This window comes from Syngnathoides biaculeatus, chromosome 16 (assembly GCF_019802595.1).
Source record: "Syngnathoides biaculeatus isolate LvHL_M chromosome 16, ASM1980259v1, whole genome shotgun sequence".
Taxonomy (NCBI): Eukaryota; Metazoa; Chordata; class Actinopteri; order Syngnathiformes; family Syngnathidae; genus Syngnathoides; species Syngnathoides biaculeatus.
In genome coordinates, this window is record NC_084655.1 from 4,126,065 (window position 1) to 4,147,673 (window position 21,609).

Here is a 21,609-nt window from a genome sequence, read left to right on the forward strand (position 1 = left end):
AGAAATCTAATGGTTTCACGTGCCAGGTGGAAAAGACCAACTAAAATAGCTCGAAAAAGCATATTTGGGCATTTCCAACCAAAATTATCATGTATCCCGATAAAAGGACATGCTATAGATGTCCTTATGCAATAAACAAAACTCAAAATTGCTTTTCCTAGTTACAATGAGAGCACTTGCAGTGGCAGGATCAAGCACCTAGGCTGAGAGGGTCTGAGAGGGTCTGAGGCCACATTGTGCTTGGCAAACAAGACCCTTTTAAATCTCATATTTTACAATTACGAATACTTGGAAAAGCTAAAAATTCAAGGTAATCTCTAAAGTCTTGATGTTAGATTTTTTTTTCAACGAGCTGAAATTTGTGGTTTACAACAGTTTTGATTGACATGCAGATATGTATAAATCCACATGATGAATATCAAAGTTTGTGAGATGATGTTGAATGATATTGAATATTGAGTTATGTAGTATGTTAAGTTGGATAATACACGCATGTACATGTTTGATGAAATGGCTTGTAATCTCAGTATTTGACCTCCTTGCTCTTCTTTTGTCTCTTTATGAACACCAGAAATTGCATGTAAGACTGCCTTAATAAACTTATGTGTCTTGGCACTTGACAGATCACAGGACTTGACATGTGACAAACGGTGACTTGACTTGCTCAAGATGAAATAGCTGGAACTTGCTTGAAACTTGAAAGTTAAGATTTGAGACTTTCTTGAGACTTTCACATGGGTGACTTGATTCCATCTTTAGTACAGTATTTTGTCATTTAAAACACACAGCACAAATACCTGACATTCAGCAAATGTTTCAAGATTTGTTTTCATTCTTTGTGCTCACTGTTTCTTCTATCTAACTTTTCTTTTCCTCTGTGTGTTGCTTTAAGAAAAGAGAAAAAGAAAAGAGGAAAGGGCCCCAAAGCCATTTTTTTGTTTTGGTCTTTAAATGGAAACAAAGCATCTAATTAAAGCACTAAGAAAAACAAAACAATAATTCACAGTGTAAACCATTATGAAACATTAGTCCATTATTTACAGTTTGAGCACCGATGAAAGCACAGAAGAGTGCATATTGATGAAAGTGCTGCTGTACAATGCAGGAATGTTGTGTAAAAATCACAGTAACCAAAAGGAGACTCCCATTGTTACAATAAAAAATAAGTAAGCAAGTGGCAGTTCAACTGTTAGGACTCTCTTGACAGGATGTGACCAGTAAAAACAACACTCCAAAGTAAGCGATCCGCAACATACACATTTGTGAACGCTAATGAACTGCACATCCCAAAATCATCTTGCCAACAACATGCGACAGGCACGAAACTTGCCAAATGCCAGTTCTGAAAATAAAGTACATGGAGAACATGCAAACTCACCAAGGGAAGTTCAGAGATTCGAATCATAACCTCAGACAGTTTGGCAAACACACTAAGCATACAGTATTATACTGTACATTGCTTAAGGGACTGTATATGTGATTAAGGAAATTATATTTTCCTCCTTCATGTACCATTTTTTTCTCCATCTATCATTTCAAAGGCATTGGTGTGATACCCTGATGAGTTTTAAGTAGAAGCAACAGGAAACTCCAGATAGGTGCATTAAAGCACATGTATCCTGTTTGTTAAGACACCCAGCCATGTTTTGGAATTCTTACAAGACTCAGGTAAACACGCAATGTTTATTTTGTGTTTCAATGAAAGGACAAGAACGAAGAAAAAAACAGTCTCATTTATGCTAAAGGGCAAGTCATATGAGGCACTGTATATATTCATCTATTCATGTTTATTAGCCGAATATGTAGTTTCCAACCCAATATTTCTTCACCAAATGTATTTGTTCAATGGCTTAATAAAACCTTGTGGCAAACATCTTGAAGGGTGGTGACCTTTACACATAATTGCTGAGTTGTGGTTGTTTTGTTATCAGAGGGAAGAGGAAGCCCAAGGCAAGGAGGTTGTGAGCTATAATAGTTTTAGTTGTTAAAAATATCATACACGCTCAGTGAGGAAAAGACAACTTGCTTAAAAAATGTTTGCATGTGTTCTGAATTAAAATCAAGAAACAGCCACCTGTTCACTGCGTCATTCTTAGCAAACTATGGTAAACACAGAAACACGTTTTATTGTATGTGTATAAATGTCCGTGACTAAGTGTGTTTATATACAGTACTATAGCCCCCGTGGAGCAGGAAAACATTACAGTGGGTGTGGTTACCAATTCATCTGCTAACCTTGCCTTGTTTTCCTTAGCTAACATGAGGAAAGTCCCCTGTTATCATTTGTTAACTAGACCTTGTTACTCTGACCCAGCCATCCACTCCCAGTCACACAAAAATATACACATGCAGATAGAACTGACACAACTGTGTACTGTACGCATAAGGGCGTATGTAAATGGTTGTTTAGGTATTTAGTGTGAGTTCCTTACAGTTGTTTGGATTTCACCACTGTCCTAATGTTAAACACTTTGATTGCTAATTGCAAGCTTGGAACAAAGAAGAAGAAGAAGAACCCATGCAGTATCAGTCTTTCAGAATTGGTAAACTTATTCATTTGTAATTCTAGATGCAAAATCAACAATTACTACAACTACTTCTGCTATCAATAATAATAATAATAATAATAATAATAATAATAATAATAATAATTACTTTAGCTGATACAATAAGCACATTGGTATGATTATATTATTACCTTTGTCTCTCTTTTGGCCACATCCCCTTGTTTGCGTAAGTGTGGTCTCTGAAGGACAGCCCAGTTTAGAGGACGGAACTCCATTTTTCAGAAGTGTGGAACGTAAGATGACAGGTGCTGGAGTTGTATTGGTGATGACAGGCCGGGAGAAGGAGGCAATCCTCTCTAAGATTGAGCATAAACTATCTCCGACATCATTGGGGCAATCTTCCAAAGAGCTAATTGCTCTGGGGCTGGAAGCACTAGAAGAGTTGGGAGGGATGGGGTTTACTTGCACAACTTGTGACCTGGAAAGTGTTCCCAAATGCAAAGTCTCTGCTGGAGAAAGGGGCACTGGTGAGCAGCTCACATCTGCAACAGGAATGGAGCCTGCAGTTGAATGACTTGAGAAAGCCATAAGGGGATGGTGACGGGAGAGTGGTGATGAATTGTAGCAACTGTCAAAGCTGCTGAGGGAAGCTGATAGACTTGCTGGAGTGTATGGGGAGTTGGTGTGATGGAGACTCCGTGTGCTTCTCGGAGGAGGTTTTGGAGGATTGGGGCTGATGGGTCGTTTGAGAACCTTAGCAGGAGAAGAAGTTGAGGTGGTAGTCACCCAGCTATCCAGGTCCAAGGGAAACTTACTGAGATGTAGTGTCTCTTTAGCGTTGGCCTGGGTAGTCTGGAGGCCTGAGCGATGATTGTTGGGGCCACAGCTACCCTCAACTTCAAGGGAATTAGCCTTTTTAAGATGGCCATTATAGGTGACATTGGTATTGATGTACCTCAAACCAGGAGAAACCTGGTCACCCCCTCTCTGCACACCTAGTATGCCACCTGTTCCATCACAAATTTGAACATCTAGGCTGGGCAGGGTGCCATGATTAATCCCGTGAAGATCTGGTGACCCCAATACCAATCCTATTCCTTGGTCCAATGCAGACTGGAAAATGGTCCCATGAGAGGATAACTTTGTCAAATTGTGGTTGTTTCCCAATTTAGCACGTGGATGTTGTTGCTGTTCTGAGAGCTGGGGCTGGGCTTGGTGGTACTCACTCAGCGGTGGAGGACTGGGATATGGTGTCAGCTTGTTGGGTTGATGTGAACCTCCACCCACTCCAGAGTACTCAAGGCTGGAAGAGGAGCTATGAAGGCTGTCATTGTCACTACCTGGTCCACGCAATATGGAGAAGCCATTGTTGGGTTTCACTCTGCTTTGAAAGGATGCAGCTCGAGCCACAGAGGAATTGTTGTTGTAACCGCCTGGTTTGTTAATAGTTCCTCGATTGAAGGACAGACTGCTGACCACTGTCCGCGACCTGAGGACTGGACTGGGATTGCTACTTTGGTTGATACAGGTCTGGTACCCTGCAGATACTAGGTTATTGATGTTTTGCAAAGATGAAGGGGATTCTCCTCCGCTCCTACACTCATTGGCTTTGTTAGGGCTGTTGAAGTAATGGGAGGATGAAGGAGAGACAGGGGAGGAGGTAGCGGATGCTGAAGAGAAGGATGGTATGTCATCCACATCTTCAATGTCAAAGGATCTTTTCAAGGCTGCAAGTAGAAAGAGTTCAATTTGTCAGTACTGGAAATGAAGAATTTGAATGTAAACAATCAAAAGTTGATTAATGTCTGTGGATTTCAGAGGGTCAACTGGAATCAACAATGGAATGTCAGAGTTTGTGTTTTACATCATCCTTCTGTAGTAACCTCCAATTGTTAATAGTTCTTTCAAAAGTTTGGATCAGTCCGTTCCAACAGACAGGTGTGACTAGATTGTTGCTGTTGTTCACTGCTTCCTGTATCAGTCTTTGTTATTATTCAAGTGCTCGGAAATATATTGGTTTGAGGTGGTTTCCTTGAACTAAATAGAAGTAATGAAGATATTGGACTTGCTAAAGAGAATCTCCGATGAACTATAATTCATTATACATGAATTTCAAATTTGAAAAAAAAAAGACAAAAAATTAAATGGGAATACTTATGAACACACACTTGAAACTTCAACTGCAATAGATATATAATATATATTTTACATTTGTTGGAATCCCATTGGACCATGATGTTCGCAGATGATGTCGTGATATGCAGTGGAAGCAGGGATCAGGTGGAGGAACATTTAGAAAGATGGAGGCATGCACTGGAAAGGAGAGGAATGAAGAGTAGCCGAAGTAAAACAGAAAATATGTGCGTGAATGAGAGGGCTGGAGGGGGAAGAGTGAAGCTCTTGGGAGAAGAGATAGCGAGGGTGGACAACTTCATATACTTAGGGTCAGCAATCCAGAGCAATGGTGAGTGTAGTAAGGAAGTGAGGAAACAGGTCCAAGCAGGTTGGAACAGGCAGAAGGTGTCTCGTGTGTTATGTGACAGAAGAGTCTCTGCTAGGACGAAGGCCAAAGTTTATAAAACAGTGGTGAGGCCAGCCATGATGTACGGATTAGAGACTGTGGCTCTGAAGAAACAACAGGAAGCAGAACTGGAGGTAGCAAAAATGAAGATGCTGAGGTTCTTGCTTGGTGTGAACAGGCTGGTGAGCATTAGAAATGAGCATCATTAAAGGGACAGCCAAAGTTGGATGTTTTGGAGACAAGGTTAGAGAGACCAGACTTAGATGGTTTGGACATGTTCAGAGGCGAGAGAGTGAGTATATTGGTAGAAGGGTGCTGAGGATGGAGCTTCCAGGCAAAAGAGTGAGAGGAAGACCAAAGAAAAGTTTGGTGGATGTTGTCATGGCCGGCCTCACCACCGTTTTATAAACTTTGCCCTTCATCCTAGCGGATACCATCACATAGAACACCAGACACCTGTCGCCAACTGTTCCATCCCGCTTGGACCTGTTTCTTCACTTCCTTACCACACTCACCATTGCTCTGGATTGCTGACCCTAAGTATATGAAGTCGTCTACCCTCGCTATCTCTTCTCCCTAGAGCCTCACTCTTCCCCCTCCAGCCCTCTCATCACGCACATATATTCTGTTTTAATCTTCATTCCTCTCCTTTCCAGTTCGTACCTCCATCTTTTTAATTGGTCCTCCGCCTGATCCCTGCTTTCACTGCAGATCACAATATCATCTACGAACATCATTGTCCAAGGGGATTCCAGTTTTACCTCATCTGTCAGCCTATCCATTACTACTTAATTTTTTTTTATTGAAAAAGAAAAACTGAAATACCATGCGGTATTCAAAGCCTTTGCTGTAACACTCATATTTAACTCGGGTGCTCCCCATTTCTTCTGATCATCCTTGAGATGGTTCTGCACCTTCAGTGGAGTCCACCTGTACTTGACTATGCTGATTGATCACACTTGATTTAAAAAAAAGCCACACACCTGTCTGTATAACGCCTAACAGATCACAGTAAATGTCAGGGCAAATGAGAATCATGAGGTCAAAGGAAGTGAGGCACCGATCTGGCCAAGGGTCAATAAAAAAAAAAAACATCATCACCTGTCCATTACAGATCCAACAGTGAAGCATTGCGGTGGCAGCATGATGTTTTGAGGGTGTTTTTCAGCTGCAGGGACAAAATGATGTTTGAAATCGAAGGAAAGATGAATGTGGCCAAGTAAAGAAACATTCTGGATGAAAACGTGGAAAGAAAGTATAGTATAGTACTTGGAGAAAACCCATCCAGGCAAATGGAGACCATGCGAACTCGACACAGGCAGGGCTGGGATTTGGACAACGGTCGAACTGTGAGGCAGATGTGCTAACCAGTCCTTCACCGTTCCACCCACTCACAGTTTTAAGTTACTTTTGCAAATGTGCATGAGGGGTCAGAGGACATAGTCATGCCTTTAAAAAAAAAAAAAATCCACTTTCGGACCTGTTTATAGAAAAGACCAACGGGGCATTTTAAACTTAGATGAGGCAAGAGTGTGTGTGCATCGATACCACCAAGCCGAGAAAGCTCCACACTCAGTGTCATACAGACATGCTCATTGACTTTAAGGCTACTGGCAGTTTGTTTAACAGGGAATTCCATGAATGTCCTGTTCATTAGTCTGAACTGGATGCATTTGAAATGTTTATTGGCTAACTGCACAAAGAAGTACTGTAGGTTTTCTTTTAATCTCCTATTCAAAACATAAAAACACTTAACACTCAACACTTGAGAAAAAAGTCCTTATCATCTCTTGTCGTCTGACAAAAGTCAAGCTATGCCAACTGTAAAACAGGCCTTATGTAGTGTAAAATAATTGTGAACTGTAAAGCACATTTGAGCTTTTTTGTTTTTTTTCTTTTCTTTTTTTTACTGCTTGTATCACTTATTTTCATCTTTAATTCAATTAAGGCAACTGCACCAATGGAGGCTGTGTGTTGGTGGAATTGGTAGAATTTGGTTCTTCAGAAACATTGATTTTTTTTCATTTCACTCATTGTGACCAGGCCAATTTTTTCTTTGGTATTTGTAGATAAACAATTGAATGCCATGCTTAAAAAAATAGTAATCAAATAATGATTTCTTGCATGCTAACTTCAGACAAACATACTAACACCAAACTCCAATTTCAGTTCCTTCCTGAGAAGACTAGGAAGGCTCCAGGCAGGCTGGGCCATGTGTGTAGAGAAGAGGGGAGGGAAGGGGAGAGGATTTGGGGGGTTGTTGTCGTAGCTACAAGTGAGAACCTGTCCTCGGTATAAAAGTTAAAGAGTTCTGGTATCAGGTAATTGCTGGCACCCTCCTGGAGACTTGGGGAAATAATTGTGGTGGCAATCATTGTGCATGTGTGTATTCGTATAGTATCTACCTACCCTTGGTTCTACCCATTAGAATTGTGCAGACCCTAATCGTATCCTCTTAATAATAGCCCATCAATCTGATACAAAAAAAAAAAAAACATTTTCTATCTCCAATGCACATAGGTAGGGTAGTATTCCCAAAAATACCACATACTGAACTTATCTGGTACATTGAATGGTGGTAGAGTGCTTTTGACTCCTAATTTAGAATCTCCAATAACACCAACAGACAAAGAAAATTGGGCATTAAAAGCATAAATCATTGTGGAAGGTAAAGGGTCTTACTAACAGTGGTAAAATAGGAATTGGATTTATTTTTTTGTATACTATCGATTTCCTTTTAATTGCCAACACAACAGCAATGGCCAATACAGACTCAATTTCCCCAAAACTTTTGACACATCAAAGGATCAATTGATTTTGCATCTTTGTGGATGTTTTTGCAATACGTTTTACATTTTCCACTGAACTACACATTTAAGCTATTTTTATACTTGTGTGACTTTTTAAGAACGTTAAAAGTGATCGACGTGTTTCACGCTTTTGTGATTTTAATCATAATATAAAAACTATACTTGTAAACTCACATGTTGCTTAAAAATGCCCGTACAACTATTAGTTTCATGATGGCACCAGTTTGACCATGGAACACATTATTTCGCTCACTGTTTTACACATCCAAATTTATTGCCAGTTGACTTGTACAGTGAAATGGTTTGCACTCAACCTAAGAAGTTGATTGTACATTGTACAGTACAGTCTTTTTCTTTTTCTCTGACACAGACTTCTGTTTTGCTGTGTAGATTTTGAAATCCAGTTTTAATCACCAGTGAATGTGAGTCTAAAAAAGGAAAGTCAAAATACGGGACAATAGCTCCTTTTACACTGCCATCTCAGGCCTGGGTTCAAGAAGGAAAGGCGTGACAGAATGTTCAGCGATAAGGCATCAGTGGGGGTAGCACCAGCAGTCTTTGTATAAATGGCACGACTAAATTACTAGAGCAGCTTCCCCAAATTGCATTTCCGTAACGGAATGCCAGAATAGTATTGAAAACTTACACACTGGGTGGCATTGTTATAAAACCAAGCAAAGCAACGTGATGGGAAAGTATTATCTAGGATAATGATGCACAATCTACTACTACAATAGCCTGGTATTCCTTAAATCTGCATAAAACAAACATTATATTCTAAGTATTCCTATAGTTGACAGTATTAATAACCTGACATTTTTGATATTTCACTTTTGATATAATTTTAGAACTTCAATGAGCACTAAAATAGCAATAAGGAATGTTAGAATGTTTAGATGAGAATAAAAATTTTTTTCACCACAAAACATGATGTTGACGCATACAGCTTTTTGTAAGTCCCGCCATGAAAATCCTCTCGAGGGATTTGTTTTCGAGAAGAAGCAGGAAGTGGCATAAAGGACAGCGGCGTATGTTTCCATTAGTTTTACCTCCGGGAAGGTAGCTCGTTGTTCCTTCGTGTTAGGTAAAATGTTGGCTCGTTGCATTGCTGGCCATTGCTTGAACACTCGGGGGGGTGGTTTTACCCTTCATAAGTTTGCAAGAAACCCGGTTCGTCATGAAAAATAGATTGGACGGGTGCAATGGACGAGAGTTTCATGAGTTCCAAATGACAGGTAGGTGTGTATACAGCTACTAAAAAATAATAGTTTGGGGCAGACCACGTAATCGGTCTCTCGTAACAAAAGATCCGCGTACGTATGACAGGTGTGCTAAAAGTGTCGATGTGCTGCGTCGGCTCGCGGACGGCCACCCCGGCCGGCTGCGACGAGCCACTCCGGACGCCATCATTTTCGGCGTTGGGCCGCGAATGCTCATCTCCGCTGCAGAAGTGGATCGGATGGGGAGGCGGTTTGGCCGTGATCACATATCATCTGAATATGGCTCAAAACAATAGGATAATATTGCCCCGGTAACTTCACTCAGTTTTGTGATGTTCTCTTCTTCGAAAAGTGCTTCAGTGTCAGAAGGGGCGTGTTCGTCTCCCATAGTAGGGTTCACTGCGTGTTTTCAATGGCGAATGTCCGGGGTGATGTCACGGGCAGGGGATGCAGCCAAATGGCGACAACTTGAATGTCGCCGAATGACAGTTCTGCAACTTTGCACATGGATGACGCGCTCTCTGCTCATATTTATTTTTTCGTATAGACATTGAAGTGAATAATGTTATATGTATTTTTCATTATCTATATCTATTTTAGAATGTTTATTGGGATGACACTTGACCTTTAATGTAGAAGAACAGTGATGACACTGTGGAAACGGACATAGCAGGTTACAGGCATCGATTGATTTAATGGTGTTGGAATGAACTGACCACCTGAGGTGGTATATGTACAGAATGTTTTGCCCATTCGCGGTTCACCATCATGAGCATCATGCCGGAAATTAGTTATGTATCGCACATGTGTCAACTGAAATCAAGCATTTTCTACAACTGGCAAGTCTTTCACATCTCTGTGGAGAGATTTTGAGCCATTCTTCCTTGAAGGATTCTTTTAATTCAGCAAAAAGGATGGATTTTTGAGCATGAAAGGCCTTTTTTAGGTCATGTTACTGGTGTGCTAAATTTACGCCAGATGTAAGAATACCCACACTTTCCAGAAAGGTCCACTTTCCTCCGATCTCGCTGTATATCTGTTTGGAAAGGCGTGAGATAAAGTTGTATCATCAGAGATGCCGATACAGATTATAGAATGCATTTAATTTTTCAAATCCTATATTTTTGATTTTCCTTTGTTGACAGGTCTTGAAATGAAACAGAAGTTGAGGAAGAGATGAGATTTTTTTTTTTTTGTCATGAAGCCTTTTCTTGTGACATGAAGCAATACTTGGGATATTACGTTGAGGTTTCATACAAACAGTCAGTATTAAAAAACAGCTCGGGTCATATCGAATGTGTATGATGAATAACCAATTTCACCCATGAGATGGATTGCTTTTGAGAACCATGTGGTAACTTGTAGGACAGGAGGCCCAGCTTGTCCTGTGGACAGAGGAGGCCCAGTTCGGACATGTCTGCAACCAACCTCCTCCTGTTTCCTACACATTCCATACAGGTAACACTGACAGATAAGGCAACATGAGCATTGACACACAGCAGTGCGCTCCAACACACATGTACACTAATACATCTACACTTTGCAGGGACAAATCTGCGATGACACTCTTACAGACACACAAATTAAAAATTATTCAGTTAAAGCACATCTGGAAAAAAACATACCAAGCAGCCCTTTGCAATGCTTTAACACTGAAAATAACACAGGGCCAAGCAACTCAAAAACATGGATGTAAGCCTTCATAGTAAAACACCTTACTGAAAAGTATTTCAGATGTCAAGCAGTTATTGACCTAACAAGCACCTGTTGGCTGAAAAACACAAGACCGATGCCACCGTCGTTTGTAGGGACCATATTTAACAGATCTAAATTTTGTTCCATGGCTATTTCAGAAATAAAAACAGGATGAATAGAATGTACCGCTTATCCTCATTAATGTCATTATGTCTATTAAGTACAAAGTCTAGTTAATAGTCAAATCTATTAATTTTCTATATTCATTATCCTCGTCAGGGTTACAGCAATGTGTGGTGCTGACATTATACCAGCTGCAAGAAGGCAGACATAATGTTTCAACACTCAAGACCACATTTTGAAGGTCTTTTTCTTGTCACCAACTCAACTCCCAAAAGACATGATCTTGTCTCGGTCTCAGAATGTCTGGACTCTGGATTTACTGCTGGGACCAGTCGAGACCATCACTACTCTGCTATCCTTCAACTTCTATAACATCATAAAAAGAAGCACTTAGTAAAACAACAAAAACCTTTAATTCATGTGTAACTAACTCAATACCACCACTCTAATGACTATAACCTTAGCACACTCACACACACACACACACACACACACACACACACACACACACACACACACATATATCTATATATATATATTATATATATATATATATATATATATATATCGCTCCCGGTGTCTCGGTCTCAGTTTGTCTAGATCTTGGTTTTGACTGTCAAAAGGTTTGGTCTCGTCATGTTATTGTGAAGTCTGATCTTGAGCGGGTCTTGGTCTCAGGTTGTGTGGCTTTGAGACTATCACTCGGAGACAGCGCCATAAACTTATCCCCATTCAATTTCACTACTATTATAATTGAGACATTGAGGGGGAAATAATCAGATATCTAAACAACTAGACCAGTGATGGCCCTCTGAATAACAAACAAACGGTCAGAGGTGTGTCAGCCTCATAAATAGTTTGACTGAAGGTAAGGGAAATCACAGTAAATGACGGGATACTATTGTCTGTTTTTTATTCTCAGCAACTGGGTGTGTACTTTTTGATCAGGAAGGTTAATCCTCTGTTTTCAAATCACGACTCTTTAATAGTAATGATATTTTAGTGTCTCTCAATCAACTAAGTGCTGTCCAAATTTTTTGTCCAGCTTTTTTCAGCATCCTTTTGTTGATCTGCCAGTTGCAGTAATGCAATATCAGATGCCAGTGTCTTTTGGCGGCAAGCACATTGTTTAGAGAATCAAGAATAAGAAGGACTTATTAAAATATTTTCTTTTGCTCTGGTGCTTGGACTCGAACTCCCCATTCGCTGTTTGTGTTGATAGTTATGAAGGAGTTGCCAATCAGAATCAAATTTTTACTCCTATTCCAAAATCCTGGGATGACTAAAAATTATTAGAAAATATACTATGGCTGATAAAAGTTATATTAGTAATGATAGTCATCTCTCATTTTATATCATAACAAAAAAACAAACAAACAAACGCTATACAGAATAGGCATGGTCTATTATTCGTTGCACAAAGAAAAAAAAAAACTTTGACAGCAAAATCCGTGAGTGTGCAGGACCACGAATGGTGAACCACGAACAGGCAAGGGTATACTGTACTGCCACTAAGTTTATGGAGACAGTAGCTGTACCACAAACTATGACTGCTGAGATAGTTGATGACATTTTGGACAACTTCACATGGAAAATTTCAAATGTCACGAATGCTGTCACTCCTGTTGAAGCTAAAACCATCTTGATATGACCTACAACACTGTAGAGAAACACAATCATGGGCAAAAGCTCCAAATCAAAGTGTAGGAAAGCAGTACTTAAGTAGAGAAAAACTTGAACTCCACATTGACGACCTGTGCAGACAAAGCCTTAGTAATTTTAACCAGGAGTTAGTCAAAGCTAGACAGTAACACATTTGTGAGACCATCAGTCAGAACTTTAACAATACTTGGACTCTGTTTTCTGTGGTTGACAAGGTCACAATCCCCCACCCCCGAATCAGATAGCCCAAAACACGAAACAACTGATAAATGCAATGAATTTGCATGTTATTTTACTGAAAAAAATGTTTCATCATGATAAATATCAGCACAAATCAGCAAAATACTAAGATGATCCAATATCTGAATCCACTAAGGGAAAACTATTACCATGTCAGAATTTGATACAAGGGTTTGACCAAAAAACTGTGGAGAAAAATCAGGTCTCTGAAGTCAGCACAGTCCAGAATCTACTCTTATCACATTTCTAATGTAACCTCTTGTCGCCTGATAAGAAAATGCCTCCCGATCCTGTGTAAACTGTGTATTAGCTTGATGCTCCTCCTCTGTAATGTTTCTTTGTCTGTGTATTAATGTTTTCTGCGGCCCCACCTTCTCAAGGAGAGCAGATCGAGTGGACAGTCTCAATTTATACAGAAGTTTTTCTGTTATTCTGTCAGAATAAAAGGAGATCATCTCCAAAAGGTCCCAGTATCCCATCTTCCTTGAAAACGACACAACGCAGAAGACCACCGGTCACATTAAATTGTATAAGGTTGAATACTGATTCAGGAAAAGTGTCACTTTTGGTCTTGTTGGATTTCAGTGCAGTTTTTTATATGGTAGATCGTAAAATGCTACTGAACAGGTAGGGTAGGGCCAAATGGAAAACCCCTAAATGGTTCAGGTCGTATCTGGAGGGAAGGTTTACTTTGTAATCATTGGAAGTGCTCACTGTCAACAAATGGGGTCCCTCAAGGGTCAGTTCTTGGACCCCTCCTGTTCAGCCTGTATTTGCTACCCTTGGGCCAACATTTTCAGATCTTTAAAGTGACTATCATAGCAATGCGGATTACACAGTTATATTTAACAGCATCTCCATGTGACTACAGGTCAATTGAGAAGTCACAGTCTAAATCAGAATCATCTTTCATGGCCAACTAGTTAACAACACACAAGGAATTTGTCTCTGGCATTCGGTGCTGCTCTGGTATGACATTCAGAACACACAAACGGACTAAAGCAGATAAATAACTGGATGAGCCAAAATTTCCAAATAAACCACAACAAAACTGAGATAATTGTTTTTGGCAATAATGAAAAGAGGATTACTGTCAGTAAACACCTGTACTGTATTTAGTTACCTGCCTCACATTTTTTCTCTGAGTATTTCTTTACCAACTAATGACAGTCTGGTTCCTTGGTTGATGTGCTCATCTTTTAATGCAGGCTGGAATGTTTTGGGAGTACCATTTGTTATGAGCAAAGTCAATGAGCATAGTGTGTGCGCGCGTGTGTGTGTTTGGGTGCATGCGTGTGTGTGTTTGTGTGTGTGTTGACTGGCTCAGTAAGTCATGGGACCCTCTCTGATATCCAGCAGTACCAGGATGTGACAGAGACTGAGGCAGCTTTTAGCCCCCCTGACCTCTTCTAATCACCTGGGTCACCCAAAGTCCTGAATGCTCTGTTGTCTCAATGGCCTTTCAAGTGCCCTCACTTTTTTTCCAGGTTCACAAGTGATTCTTTTCACTTCAATATTGATATTTGCTCTTTACTATATAAGATGGCTTCAACTGTCAAAATGAGTAATATTTATTATCATTTTACTTGTTATGTAACGTCATAAATTATGCACACCAAGATGCATTGTGCATCACTCAGTGTACACAGCAAGGCCGGGCTCAAAATTACAAAACTACTTCTTCCCAAATCATAAACTACCAGCCCGATCAATGACATCATTCTATGTGAGATTTACTCCAGATCGCCAGTTTGTATATTAAAATTGACTCTAAAAACTAGTTTACTTTTAACCTTGTTATGTGTCTTTTGACATACTACTGTACTGTAAATATCTGACTGCTGGTAAAAAAAAAAAAGCTTGGATTAGACTACAAGAAAAATGTTGTCTTCCACGATTGCGTCAAACAACTTGAATAAAATCTTGTATTTTGAAACCAACACAACCCATCTTTTACGATCACTGTGCTTTATCATGTCAGTTCAAACATGAGCAGATACACTCGTTACCATGGCCATGACAACAACAGATCGCGTCTTGTGTATTAGAAGAAAAAAGATGCGTGACAAAAAATGTGTGCTGGTGGTCACCGGTGCTCGGGTGAGGACTTTAATTCAATGATTGATTGAGATATGTTCACATACTTTTAATACAATACTGCTCACGAGCAGGAAACAAAATGTTATGTAGCCTACCAAGCTAATTCTAGCACTAACGGATATACTTTTGTCAAATCATACGCTAAAGCAAAGGTGTTAAAAACTGGCCAGATTCGTGACACCACATCATTTTATGTGGCTTGTGAAGGCAAATAATGTCAACTTGAACTATTCTTGTTGAAATCTGAAACTAAATTTCAAATTGTTATATATCATAAAAGATAATATGGCAATATTGCAAACATTTTTGTGTTCCCAAACATGAACAATAGTTGAAAAACCCATGAGCCTTGATTTCTGACTCCAAAACTAGTTCACAAATTTTATGTGTAATTATCCATCCATCCATCCATCCATTTTCTGAGCCACTTATCGTTGTAAGGGTCGCAGGAGTGCTGGAGCCTATTCCAGCTACTGTATCTTGAGGCAGAAGGCGGGGTACACCCTGAACTGGTTACCAGACAATTGCAGGTATATAAATATGATGAGGTGATTAAAGACTTTTAAGGTTTCACGATCATAACGGCTCTCTGAAGGCTAACAACAATGTTGCGCATGACAAAATGGGTTTGACACCACTATTCCAGAGTTTTGGTGTTTCCAAAGTAATTTAATTACAGGCGGCACAGTGTTGGCCTCACAGTTCTGAGGACTGGGGTTTCCACATCCCCCATTATTTGGAGACTCTAAATTGCACTTAGGTGTGATTGTGAGTGCGACTCCATTTGCCCTGCGATTGGCTGCCAACCAGTTCAGGGTGTACCCTGCCTTCTGCCTGATGACAGCTCGGATAGGCTCAAAGACTCCCGCAACCCTCGTGAGGATAAGGGACTCAGAAAATGGATGGATGGACAATTTAATTTCAGTAAATTAGCAGCCACTAGTTCAATCATTTTAAAGTATTGGTTTGACCTGACACATGACATGAACAGAGAACACTTTTGAAGATTAGCAAAATATAGTACAGCATAGGATATAAAGTAAATGTACAAGTCATTTAAACAGACACTTTGCGCCATTGGCTCGGTGATTGTTTTTTTAAACTTGCTGATAGGTGATCGGCCCAAAAATCCTGATCCTGTTAAACTGAATATCAATCCATTTTTCTGAGCTGCTTACCGTCACAAGGGTTGCAGTGGTGCTCGACCCTATTCCAAATACCTTCAGGCAGGAAGTGGGGTACACCCTGACCTGGTTGCCAGCCAATAGTAGGGCACATAGAGACAGACAACAGTCGCACTCACAAACCCACGCATGCATATATCTACTTATATATATATATATATATATATATATATATATATATATATATATATATATATATATATATAGGTTATGTCAGTATTGTTTGTTCACGTCAGAATAGAATAGAATAGAATAGAATAGAATAGAATAGAATAGAATAAAATAGAATAGAATAGAATAGAATAGAATAGAATAGAATAGAATAGAATAGAATAAAAAGCCTCTATTGTTAATGTATGGTGCATATTCTAGGATATTGCTGTGTCAATCTTCATTTGTGTTTTAAAGATAAAAAATAAATTTTCATATATTGCTTTCATATGATTTATTAGTCCACTTTACTTTTTAAGACTGACAATGGTATATAGTGTGCCTTCCAGAATTGTGAAAAAGAGGCTGCTGTGGCAGTCTATGGCTCAAAGCTACGGTAATTTGTTTAAAAGCACAGATTAACACCTGTCTTAACAGAGGAATGTGGTAAGAGAGTTAAGAATGAAAAAAAGATAGAGGAGCTTTTGTTGCACTGACCCTGCAGTGCCTTAGGACAAGATGGATCTCCCTGATGAGGAACAAAATGTGTTACTTCTGACATCCCCCCCTCTCATGATGGAAATGTCCAGAGACATGAAAGGTATTCTTTTTTTTTTTTGGAACTTTTCCTACAGGATGTTTACCCTCTCAGACTTTTGAGCGACTTGACCAAGACCAGTTACAGATGTACTTTGATGGAAAGCAAACTTTCAGATGACAATGGTTGTTTCCATCTAAATGCTGAAAACAGTCATCTATCAAAACCCAAAATAACCCCCCCCACCAAAAAAAAAAAAAACTAAGCACTGTAGCAGTATTTGTCCTTGTTCCACTTCGTCCACCGCATTACATGCTGTACATCAAAATCTTAGGTTACATAGACACTGACAAAGACTTATTTAAAGGGGAATTCCGGTGCTTTGCATGAACAATGTATCCATTAGGTCATATAATATGTACTCTATTTTGACAATGTGATGTTAAATCCTCTCTCATTTAATATTCTTTTGATAAAATTATTATGGACGATTACGAATTTTCAGGGGCACTGCCATTTTCGCGAGTCACATGACTTACGTGCGCAGATGTGTAAGGTGGCTCGATTACATTATGCCCAGCGCTGATTTCTCGGATTTATCCTCATCTGATGAAGAAATAGCAGTATCGGTTGATCGGGGAAGACGGAGGAATACTTCCATACAGATTTGAACATGTGGCTGTAAATAATGCTGAATATCCAGATGGTTCTTCGGGTAGAATGACGCCGGAGTCTGACTCCGTGTCATTCCCGTCTGAAGAACCATCCGCGGCTGCCGGACCTGAGCTCCGGGGGCCTTTGTTTACGCACTTACATCCCGTGCGCAGCCCTCTGAGTAGTCAGACTCCAGCTTCATTCTGCCCGAAGAACCATCTGAATATTCAACATTATTTACAGCCACAGGTTCAATTCTGTATGGAAGTATTCCTCTGTCTTCCCGCTCAACCGATACTGCTATTTCTTCATCAGATGAGGAAAAATCCAAGAAATCAGTGCTGGGCATAATGTAATCGAGCCTTTGGTGCGCACCTTACAAATCACATCCGCGCACGTAAGTCATGTGCCTCGGGAAAATGGCAGTGCCCCTGAAAATTGGTAATTGTCGATAATAATCTTCTCAAAACACTATTAAATGAGAGAGGATTTAACATCACATTGTCAGAATAGAGGATGTGTTACATGACCTATTGAATACATTGTTCATGCAAAGCACTGGAATTCCCCTTTAAAGTTGGTTTCACATTACAATTTCAATGGAGTCCATTTATATAGCACTTTATTTGCACCATGATAGACCCCAAAGCACTTTACAAAGCTGATCATTATCCCATTCACACACACATGCAAGGTGCTGCCGAGCCCACTGGGACGGTTCAGGGTTCAGTGTCTTGAAAAGCATTCGGAGCCAAGATTGAAACCTGGTACTCTTAAATCATTGGACTACCCACTCTGAATAGAATGAATGTTTATTTCTGTGACAATGACACCTGCTGGCCTGGCATGCACATTGCATAGATCCTGAGCTAACCACGATTTCAACTATCTATTCATACATCCTATGACACCCACCCACAACAAAGCTTCTCATTTGAACCTTAACTAAAACCTAGCAACCCAAAATGATTATTTTTAGGTTTAATGACTGTTATGATAAACTTCATTCAATTCAACAAAATCACATCTTGTTTGCTTATTTACAAATTCAGTTATAATTCAATTCTACAAGGTCCATGTTCAACACAAATTCTAATATCATGTGGATGGGTTTCAAGGGAGGGCTCATCCTATATTAAGAGTGTACTGTTTTACTAACGTTCATGCAGCTGGTGTGGGATTAATGCTCACACAAAGCACCATCCTTAATCACCAAGGTGTAGTTCACCTTTCGTCCAAATTCATGGACTGCAAGACACTGAACAGGATAAGTGGCAAAGAGAACAGCTTTGTGTCAGAAGAGTTTATGTAAACTTATAAGATGATGCATATTAATCAAATATTGCCACTTCGTGTGTCATGGCGGTGCTGGTCCTGTTATGGCTGTGCTGGTCCCCAATCTGGTGCGCACCTGCTCCTATCAGCATTTACGTGCACCGGTGTCACATCTATGTAATTACGTCCCATGTATTTACGGCCATATGTGCGGTCTGGTCTTTGCCAGACAGTTGATCCATGTCACATTCCCGCAACTCCTTGTTCCTGCTCTTGCTATCTCATATACCAAACCCCGACCAGTTATTGACCTTCCTCTTACGCCTGCCGAATCTACTATTGCTGCCTTCGCAGACTGCTTACAGGTATTTAGACATTGGATCGAATAAAGACTCTTCCCAAACTCTCACTAACCCTGGTGAGTCGTGCATTTGGGTCCAGCTGCGAGTTTTGGCCATGACATTCATGTTTGCTGAGTATGTTTAAAAATAAAAACATACAAACTAAGCATTGTGGGCTAGGCCAAGTTGGGGACACCATATACGGGATAACCTATACTCACTACACATTTGAACATACGATCGGGAGTCATCCGAACACAGGCTATGTGAGTGATCAACGCCAAGTATGGCCGATACTCTGACTCAGTGATTGTGACATAACGATATGACGTGACGTGAGATGACAATATCCAATTAGGATTTTAGCCATTTGAACTACTGTTTCCACCAAAAATTAGGCGAAACTAGCTGTATTGATTCTTTGAATAAAGACGTAGTAGTTATTCACCACTATTAAATAACAAAGAGGAGAGTTTGCAAGTTTACAAGTGACCAGATAAGATAACAGTTAGCCTAATTTCTTCTATTTTATTGTTCGACTACCCTTTCTTCTCTGTTGTTTTTGAAGTTTTGGACACCCTGTGGCACCAAAGTACTTCTTGCAAATAAGTCTTGGAATATATGAGAGAAGGGGTTTACACTCAAGATTGCTGGTGGAGAAATTGTATGTGGGTCTTGTGCCGTGTCGATCAGCAAGCACATGCAACCATAATTTCATGCTTATGTGTGGGGTAGCTCACAGATTAAAAATTAGTAAATATGTTTTAAAAAATGTATGTGTGGACCATGTTGTATACTGTACATTGTATTGTTATGGTTACTTAAATAAACAGTGTAACTACAAAGACCAGAAAATCTGCCTCACTTTATTGTTTCACTAGATTGCCTGAAAACATTAAGTACTGAACACTGGAGAAGATGAAGTAAAATGTTGAAAAGTGAATGTCAGTCAAGCCTATGTGAGCTGGTACTTCGCTGGGAGCATGAATATCTGGAGAAAGAAGGAGGTATGGCGCGACTCAAACAGGGTACCCATTCACAAAGCTGAATATCCTGCTGCTTGACAGGCGTTATTGTCTCTTGACAGGATGCATTGGTTCCCTTTCAAACAGAGTAATTCTTTTAGAGTTGATTTTGTTTGTTACCTGTCCTGAGTGTTTTTTCTAGGCGTGACTCCAATAATCACAAAGTCAGTAAGAGGCGCACTACTTCAATGACTCAGTCAATGGAAATGTGTATAAAACGGGGATGTATAGGAAAAGGCTCTTCAAAGGGTTTCTTTAATTCAGCCCGAGTGTGAAACTCAAGCCCCGGGGCCAGATCCTGTCCAACACATTATTTTCTGATTACAAATTGTTTTCACTTTTAATAGCATTGAGATGTTTCTAGGAAGCATTTTTGTTTCACCCGCCTTTATAAGGAACTGTACATGGAACAACTGTTGATCAAGCTATTTTTCCTTGATAGCAGATTTTAAAATGAGTTACCATCGAATTGTTGTGTACAGGTATAGGAAAACATATGTTGAGGCGAATAACATTTATATGTTTTAATAATCATAAGGGCCCTCTGACCGGAACTCTAATTAAAATTTATCCGCAGAAAAAAATGAGACCATCACATTTTGAATTGACTTCCCAAGTGTAGTGTGTATATGTCCACACCTGACAAAATTCTATCTATTATTTCAAGTTATAGATAGATAGATAGATAGATAGATAGATAGATAGATAGATAGATAGATAGATAGATAGATAGATAGATAGATAGATAGATAGATAATCACATTTGTTACTATCCACGTAAAAGATAAAACAACGGCGTCATTCTTAGATGTATTTGTTGTTTCTCCTTATTTTTTGCACATTATTGATTTGTATAGCATGCGACTGTATTCTCTACAGCCACAATGCAGACAAGAAGGTTATTTTTCCACTCAGAGTTAAAAGCCTAAGGATGCCATCACGCATTTGCTTTTATTACAGCAACAAAATGAGCGTAGTAAAGTAATATCATATTACAACCTCACATACCTTCAAAATCTGATAAAATCCCTTCAAGGTGGTCATTCACGGAGAGAGCCGACATCCTGTTTGAAGTAAAGAAGACTCCGTGATACCACTCTTAGTCTGATTAAATTGTCACAAAAACTAATTCCGAATACAATGACTTTTAAAAGTTTAAGTGGCAACTAGATAGAAGCTATCTGTGCTCGTGCTGCTGTCCCGTCCGCGTTGTGACTTCTCACTGATGTCAGAGTGGGCTCCTGCAGCACTCAGTCACAGTCCCAGTGGCCCGCCCCCCTTCATTCTACCCTCCTCCTTCTTAGCGAGGCCTTCGACCCCCGGCTTGGCTGGACCCGAGGTGGATGCACGGATGGTGGGCGGAGACGCACACAACACCTGGAAAAATCCCTAGTCCAATTTCTCTTTCTAACCCCTCTCCACCACATGTTCTCCCCTTTGGCAACAAGTCAGACTGAGAGCAGGCAACTCTGCAATGATGTTTGCAAACCTTTAAAAGTGATATAAAAAGTTTAATTGTCTAACAACAATTTTAAAGATGCAAAATTCCACATTGCAATTATTC

The 21,609-nt window shown here is 39.8% G+C and overlaps 1 protein-coding gene across 2 annotated transcripts in view; it reads right to left on the bottom strand.

Moving 5' to 3' along the window:
- septin12 (septin 12) overlaps positions 1-21,248 on the bottom strand; it is a 108,667-nt gene extending 87,419 nt beyond the window's left edge. For both annotated transcript variants that reach the window (XM_061845845.1, XM_061845844.1), the window contains exons 1-2: positions 21,054-21,248; positions 2,699-4,234 (exon numbers count right to left, since the gene is read on the bottom strand). In XM_061845845.1, the coding sequence (XP_061701829.1) occupies positions 2,699-4,234; positions 21,054-21,108 (1,591 nt within the window). In that variant the 5' untranslated portion in view covers positions 21,109-21,248. The remainder of the gene's footprint in view (positions 1-2,698; positions 4,235-21,053) is intronic.
- Positions 21,249-21,609: the final 361 nt, after the last annotated feature.